The sequence below is a fragment of the Bison bison genome, unplaced genomic scaffold (assembly GCF_000754665.1).
Source record: "Bison bison bison isolate TAMUID 2011002044 unplaced genomic scaffold, Bison_UMD1.0 scf7180017864518, whole genome shotgun sequence".
In the NCBI taxonomy this organism is placed as follows: Eukaryota; Metazoa; Chordata; class Mammalia; order Artiodactyla; family Bovidae; genus Bison; species Bison bison.
In genome coordinates this window covers 3,253,261-3,261,361 of record NW_011495071.1, presented here as the reverse complement: position 1 = coordinate 3,261,361, position 8,101 = coordinate 3,253,261, and the positions used below count along the sequence as shown (strand labels likewise).

At 51.9% G+C, this 8,101-nt stretch overlaps 1 protein-coding gene across 2 annotated transcripts in view; it reads right to left on the bottom strand.

Moving 5' to 3' along the window:
- Positions 1 to 546: 546 nt before the first annotated feature.
- The window catches only part of HTR3A (5-hydroxytryptamine (serotonin) receptor 3A, ionotropic), a 12,842-nt gene continuing 5,287 nt past the window's right edge, over positions 547 to 8,101 (bottom strand). For both annotated transcript variants that reach the window (XM_010830360.1, XM_010830359.1), the window contains exons 5-9: positions 6,616 to 6,785; positions 3,692 to 3,852; positions 3,174 to 3,384; positions 2,850 to 3,071; positions 547 to 845 (exon numbers count right to left, since the gene is read on the bottom strand). In XM_010830360.1, the coding sequence (XP_010828662.1) occupies positions 547 to 845; positions 2,850 to 3,071; positions 3,174 to 3,384; positions 3,692 to 3,852; positions 6,616 to 6,785 (1,063 nt within the window). The remainder of the gene's footprint in view (positions 846 to 2,849; positions 3,072 to 3,173; positions 3,385 to 3,691; positions 3,853 to 6,615; positions 6,786 to 8,101) is intronic.

Below are 8,101 nucleotides of genomic sequence, written 5' to 3'. Positions count from 1 at the left end.
TCAATAAGAGAGTTTAGGGATTCATCGCATTTTATTACCTCCTTAATCTGATGGGTGTTCAGGGAAGTGGCCACCAGTGAGCAGGGAGACCTTAGGGTTGGATGAACCTAATGCAGAGTAATGAGGTCCATGTGGCAGAGAGCTGGCTTACCTTCCACCTCAAAACAAGGCTGAGGGGGTGAGCAGAATTCCAAATTGCCAGTTCAGGGAAATGCCCGTGGGGAAACTGAGGCTTGATGTTTAGACAGAGTGAAGTCAGGCCATGTGTGTGTTTCTTCTGATCCAAGAGTGTGTTTTAAAGCCATAATGGGCCTGTATGGGAGTGGATGAGGATGGAAGAATCTTAAACACCAAGTTTGGGGGAGGGAGAGTGAAGGCCCTGGTTTGGGACTGCTGAGATGCATTGGCACTGGAAACAGGCAGGAACTATACATGTGCCTTGAGAACATCACTGGTGCCCCTTGGCCCTGAAATTCCCCCATCCCCATCCTAACAAGTGCCATCACCCCCCACTCCCCCCGTGGCCGGGCGCTGGGCTGGACCCACTCAGGAATACTGCCAAATGGACCAGAGTGTGACCAGGGTGATGCTGTAGGCCAGCACTGCCAGCAGGTAGATGCGGAAGAGCAGCCGGTCCAGCACGGAGCCCACACGCAGCCAGTCCCGGGCCACCTCTCGACTCCCCTCCCGCTTTTCCAGGAAGTGCCGGATGGAGGTTAGCTCCTGCAGCAGCCCGCGCACCGCCAGGGAGGCCTCCCGAGGTGGCGGGGGAGGGCTGCCTCTGCCCCTCGGGGTCTTCTCCAAGTCCCGGGGTCCCCCCAGATGGCTGTAGTGGTTTCCCATGTCTAGAAGAAGGACAGAGCATTGGCAAAGGAGGGAGGCCCGGCAGGCTCGTATGAACACTGGCCTTTACATTTCTAAGGCCTCAGACATTTTTACAACGTATGATTTCAGACCTAAAGAGTATGGAGAGTAACTTACATCTTTGGGTACCCACCGTCCAACTTAAGCAAATAAAGAAAGCCAATGCAGTTGAAGATCGCTGTATATCCTTCCACCTTAGTCACATCCTTCATCCCTTCCCAGGTCAGCAAGACCATGAATTTGATGTTTATCCTAAACACACACATTTTTTTTTTTAACCCAAGGGCTTTCCCCAGCCATTTGATATCCATTATATCATTTGAACCTCCTGGCAGCCTCATGGAGAGGCAGACTTAGAGTGATTACTAACCACACTCCTCACATGAAGATGTGAAAGCTCAGAGAGGTTAAGTGACTAGCCTGCGGTGACACAGCCAGACCATCATTTAATGGTGAGGCTGCCGAGGTCCAGGTATCTGGACTCCAAATCCTCTGCTTTGTCCACTACATTATATCACCTCCCTGCACTCCTCTCCATGACTTTGAATCCTTCTGGACCAGAAAATACACCTTCGGATCATTGCCTTCACCAGATGAAGAATAGAATTAGGCATTAGTTTATGGCACGAGCTCATGATGAGATGGTCTTAGGTTAACCAAACATCTTCTACAAAAGGCCAGGCCCTAGCCAGGACCCAAAGGAGGGGAGAAAGGTGGAGGGTTTAAAACACCAGCTTGGAGTCAGATGAGCCTGGGTTCAAATCATGCCTTCGCCAGGTCCTGGCTCTGTGACTTAGGGCAAGCTCTTTGGCCTCTCTATGCTTCTGTTTCCTCATTTAAAAAATGAAAATGAGGATCCTATTGGGTCACCATGAGAACAACCTGTGATAATGCACAGAAAATGCTTTGTACACATCTGGTAAAGTGCTCAAGAAATCAACAAACCAGTCACTACCACCACCACCGACAGAAGCATGAGGAATTTAGTATCCCTCTGTGCCCTGTCTCTCTGCCTCATAGGTGTTTGAAATTCTAAAGGGCCTGGTCTTTGGCTGATTCTAATGAGAGAGCGTTAGGAACCAGGCTGCAGAGTTGAACTACAGGAGGGTAGTTGTCCCATAAGTGCCTTTTGTTGTCATTGTTTAGTTGCTAAGTCATGTCCAACTCTTTTGGTACCCAAGGGACTGTAGCGCACCAGCCTCCTCTGTAGACCCCATGGAATACCCCAGGTAAGAATACTGGAGTGGGTTGCCATTTCCTTCTCCAGGCAATCTTCCTGACCCAGGGATCAGATTCGAGTCTCCTGCATTGCAGGTAGATTCTTTACTGCTGAGCCATCAGGAAAGCTCTATAAGTGCCTGAGGGGCATCCACTTGACCTCCCTTGGGATCCATCTCAGGTGAGGTCACCCTCAGCCCAGAGGTCTTAGGTTCTGACATGCTCAGTCTCTGGGACTCCTAAACCCTCTTCCCCTCCACCCAGGCTGCTGCTGCTGCTGCTGCTGCTGTTAAGTCACATCAGTCATGTCCAACTCTGTACGATCCCATAGATGGCAGCCCACCAGGCTCCCCATCCCTGGGATTCTCCAGGCAAGAACACTGGAGTGGGTTGCCATTTCTTTCTCCAATGCATGAAAGTGAAGAGTGAAAGTGAAGTCACTCAGCTGTGTCTGACTCTTAGTGACCCCATGGACTGCAGCCCACCAGGCTCCTCCATCCAAGGGACTTTCCAGGCAAGAGTACTGGAGTGGGTCACCAGTGCCGTCTCCACCCAGGCTGATGTGTGAATACAAAGTGAGGAAGGGGTTTGACTGATGTCTTTGGCTGAAGTCTGCCATGAATTCTCGGTGCAGGACGGTACCCAGTTCGCAGGCCCTGCCCAGGCTCTCTGGCCTGGCGAGCCCTCCAGAGAGTCCCCCACCGCCAAGTCCCTGCCTCCAGATCAGAAGTTCCCTTCCACGTGGGACTCTCCCGTTCCTGTCTCACCTGAGCAGTCATCGGTCTTGGCAGCCTGGGAGGTGGCTGCGGGCCTCCGGGCTGTCGACTGGTCCCCTAGGCAGAGGAGCAGGGTGACTCTCTCAAGAACCAGGTGGCGCAGCCAGGCGGGCACCGGCTGCTGCAGGTCCTGTTTGTGTACCAGCCGCACAATGAGGATCGTCTCGGCCAAGCTGATCACCAGGAGAGCCATGCACACGACGAAGTAGACACCTATGTGCCCCGGGACGGGGCGGGGCGGGGGACACACACGGCAGGTAGGAGAGGCTCAGGTCCCTTGGGCCCAGGGAGCTGGCCCCCAGGAGCCCGCCTTACCGATGAGCGGCGTGCCGATGGCCGTGGCGGGCAGCGTGTCGGACACGATGATCAGGAAGACCGAGTAGCCCAGGAGGAGCGTGATCTTGAAGGAAACTCTCTCACCACTGTCTGGAGGCAGATAGAAGCCCACAATGTCCACGACCATGAGGAAGATACTGGGCAGAAGCAGGCTGACTGCATAGAAGAGGGGCCGTCGGCGGATGACCACCTGGATAGAGAGAGGAGCTCAGGGGAGTTGGGGCAGACAGGTTCTGGAACCCCAGGAACCCCCGCTCCCCATCCCAGATCTTCTTGCTTCATGGAGCTTTCAGCCTGGACTGCTGAAAAATGTAGACAAATCCCATATACTGTCTCTGGATCAAAGCTCATGGCTGTTCAGGAAAAGTTAAGAGACAACGCAGCTGTGTTTCCCCAACCACTTTGTTTAGGCTGCAGGGCACCCTGGAGTTGGGAAAGGGCTACGGAGGTTCTTCCCCATATGCCTCCTGAAGTCTGCCGGGGTGTGCCCCACTCACATAGAACTTCATCTCTGCGTAGCTGTCACTGCTTTCTATACTGAACTCCTGAAACTGGGTCAGCACCCCCAGCAGCTCCCACTCGCCCTGGTTCATGAAGACACTCCTGTCGAACTTCACCTTTTCAGGCAGGCGCCACAGGGAGATGTTGATGTCCTGGACTGAGACAGGAGAAACGGGGCAGCTTTGGAGCCCAGGCCAGGGGCATGCCATACCCTGTGAGGGAGGGGCAGCACCCACGTGGCACGACTCAAGTCTCAGCTCGTAATCTTCAGCCTGTTTCTTGGCTGTAAGATGAGGTCATGGTGCACCCTGTACCTGTCTGTGCAGGGGGGCTGTACAGAGGGGACGGGTCCTGGATGGAGACACAGCAAAATGCAAACAGCTGGGCAAACTATTTATTAGAATGCCTTCTCCTCTTTCTGTCTCTGTCTCCTTCTCTCTCTCTCTCACACACGCACACTCATACTTTCAAGCATTCCTCTAGGTTTCGTGTTAGAATTTCTCATGTAGGCAGTGAGCAAGAGGCAGCTTTTCTCATCCTTGCCTTGACAGAGCTGCCTGCCTTCATATTTATTTATTTATGCAGCTACGCCGTGCCTTTGCTTTGGCATGTGAGAGATCTTACACATGGCTGTGGCACGCAGGATGTAGTTCCCTGATCAGGGATCCAACCCAGGCCTCCTGCTTTGGGAGTGTGAAGTCTTAGCCATTGGCCCACCAGAGAAGTCCCTGAGCTGCCTGTCTTTAAAGGTGAATTAGGAAAATAAGCGGAATCCTCTCTTACAGAATAGCAGTTACACTGCTCCGCATCTATACTAGCAAAACAGATATACATGTGCAGCAGAAGACAGCAGTATCTGTTGCAGCAAAATGCTGCGAAAGATCTGAATTCCCACCAGTCAGGGAAATGCTTAATAAAGTTTACGCAGTCCAAACCTTGAACTATTTTACAGCAGTCAACATTGATGAGGAAGAACTAAATCTATACTAACAGGAAAAATGCCCAAGACTGGTTGTTAAGTAAGAAGACTCAGGTACAAGTATATATTGGAACACAAAACATTTTACGTTTATGTAAAATAAAAACCCATAAAACATTTCTGGATGCTTTCCGTAGATGTGTATGTATGTGTATGTATTCAAAGGCTGGAGAAGGATCTAGAAGAACATATTATATAAAATATATATCAGTATATATATGTATATCATGATACTGATAAAAATTAAGTCTCGGTGTAGGGAGTTGTTGGTAAGAGTTTGAGATTGAGAGTAGAGGTCAAAAGTCAAAGATTATTTGCAATTATGACTTTTGTTCAAGGGAGTTACATATTACGTTTGTCATTTACAGTTAATAAAATCAGGATAGCACTGGAGGATGCCTTTATGCAGCAGAGAGAGGCTCACTTCACTAGACCCTGAAGGCACCTAGCATGCGTCCACTCAGTGGAAGTTTGCCAAGCATCTTCCTTTGTGCTAGGCACAGCTAATCATGGCCAGAAATCCTGTCCCTGCCCTCTCTAAGTTTCCATCTGGTGGAGGAGTAGACGTTGAAATAAATCTTTACAAATGAACAGAAGTAGAGAGAAAACAAGAGCCTATAAAATTGGGTGATGGAGGTGACTTGTTTGGGGGACGAATGGGGGTTTACTGAGTAACTGACATGGACACTGTGATTAGAAGTTGTGTAGAGCGACTTAGCAGCAGCAGCAGAGGCAGAGGGACTTTGGGCTTCTCTCTGGTTCAGACGGTGAAGAATCTGCCTGTAATGCGGGAGACCTGGGTTCAATCCCTGGACTGGGAAGATCCTCTGGAGAAAGGAGTGGACAGAAGAGAATCGTTACCCACTCCAGGACTCTTGCCTGGAGAATTCCATGGACAGAGGAGCCTGGTGGGCTGCAGTTCATGGGTTGCAAAGAGTCGGACATGACTGAGTGACTTCACTTTCACTTTCTTTCACTGAGGGACTTCACGGGAGGTCCAGTGGTTACGACTCCACGCTTCCATCCGTAGTCGGGGAATTGTCCCTAGTCCTGCTGGAGGTGTCAGAGGGCAGGAGGGGCGCCAGAAGGAGAAAAGGAGAGGGAGGGGCAAGGTGTCCAAGAAGAAGCAGCAGCATGTGAGTAAGGGAAAAACAAGGGGTGCTCGGGCCGGGAAGACAGGCAGCTGGGCTGGGGACTGAGTGGCAGGGGAAGCCCGAGTGGTGTCTGTGCGCAGAGGCCTGTAGACCAGGTAAGAGCTGGATCATGTCTCAGGAGGGCTGGCGAAACTCTGAGAGTTTTAAGTCGATAGAGACATGATCAGATTTGCAGGACTTTTCAATTAAAAAAATTGGAGGGAGGGGGGCCACACACATGGGATATTACTTCCCCAACAAGGGATGGAACCTGAGTTCCCTGCGCTGGAAGCTCTGAGCTTTAACCACTGGACTGCCAGGGAAGTCCCCAGATTTGCGTTTGCATAAGATCTCTCTGGCTGCTGTGAGGAGCATGAATTGGTGTGGGGGTGGGGACTGGAGGGGATGAGAATGAATGGGGACGGACTGCTGTGAGCTACTGCAGTAACCTGGGCGGGAGATGAGGGTAGCTGGCACTGGGGGGGAGGGTCCATCAGTGAAGAAGTGGGTAGATTTGAAAGACACTTCCTGCCAGATCCTACTTGTGACTTGGGAGAAGCATCATCCCTGACCAAGCATCTTGCCCTCAGTTTACACCGTCTCATTCCATCCTTAGGACAGCTGAGGGAGGCGACGAGGATTACACAGTCAGTGCCATTTAGAGGATGGGGAAACAGAGGCTGAGCAACATGAACAAATAAGAGGTGAGTGAATTGGAGAAGGGAGACTACATCCCCAGGGGTGCTCCTCATGCAGGCATCCCTGGGCCCCTACCTGTTCTCCCGCCTCCCAAAGCCCCTGGACTCACTGGTGTGCAGCCAGCTGGTGAAGGTCAGCGAGCAGTTCTGTACGTCGAAGGGGAAGTTGTAGATGTCCAGGGTACAGGCGGTCATCACCTGGAGGGGCTTGTAGTTCTGGACCTCGCCGTGATGCCGGACATAGACATACGGGATGTTTGGAGACTTCCCCACGTCCACACTGGCCAGGGAAGAGGGGTGGGTTTGGGGCTCAAGAAGCAGGCCAAGCCCTGGATGTCAGAAGGTCTCTGAGCAGTTCAGCAGGGGAAGAGATGCAGAGAGGGTCCAGACAACAGGACAACCTGGCAGTTTTGTCTGGCCTCGGCGTGTCCAAGCTTCTTATCTTAGGCTTCCTTACCTGCCATCGCCAAGGCCACTTTTCAAGCAGTTAAAGAGCATTTCTCCTTTATTCCCCTGGCAACCTAGCCACAAAATGCAAGCCAGGAGTCCATGGACCCCAAAGCCCCGGGCCATAAGGAGAACACCCAGCTGTCCCCCACATGCCGCCCACCCGGGATGGGCAGAGCTCAGTTCCCAGGATCGACCGCCTGGTGGCAACAGGCAGGCTTGGTGGGAGAGCAGACCCTTGGGTTCCATCCCTAGGAATCCTTGAAATTAAAACAATCATTTCCAGGGGTGGGGGTGGGAACAGAACTGGAGAAATCATTGAGAAGAACTAGGGCAAGTAACGAAGTCCTGTATGAGCTCATCCCACTCTCTTTGGGCAGACCCCAGGCCGAGCTCCCCCAAGGGAGCCCTGGAGCTAAGCCTGGGGTCCTGAGCCTGTGGCCTTCTGTGGCATCAGGCTGAGAGACAAGAAGTCAAGGCCAAGGTTACTTCAGTGTTGAAAATGGTGATCCAGCCTGAAACTAGAGATCCCCAGTCCCTCCAGACTCAGCTCTGCAGGGAGTGAGGCTCTCAGTCAGCTGCCTCCCTGAATTGTGAGCAGCACCCCCTGGACATGGGCGATGCAGTGGGTACTGGGTGGAGGACAGCTGGCCCCCGCCACCTTCTCCTTCCATCTGTCTCCCCAGCCATCTTCCCAGACCTTGGATTCAGAAGCCCAGGCAGTGGAGCCTGAAGGATGGGGAGAAGGAATGTTGGCTGCTGGGAATAAAGGCTGGTGGGACCTACTTCATCCCAGGGTGCAATCTGTGTCCACTCAGGCATATGTGTGGCTTGAAAGTTTGAGTGTCTCCTGGCCCCAAGTCTCCTCTGCCAACCATCGCTGGCACTTTATTCCTTTCAGAAATATTCCTGTCCCCTTTAAAAACACTGTTCCTCACTAGACTATTATGACAATGTGGATTCATTCACTGGCCTCCTTTCTCCCTGGAAAGGGATCCTTGGGTCAAGGAGAAGAGCAAAGTTTCAGCATCAGACATAGAAAAAGGGGAGTTTTTAAAAGAAAAGAAAGGGAGAAAAAGATAAAGGGGAACGAGGGCCCAATGCAACTTTACCTCCATTTCTGCAGGTCTGGTGGAGCATCTCAAATAC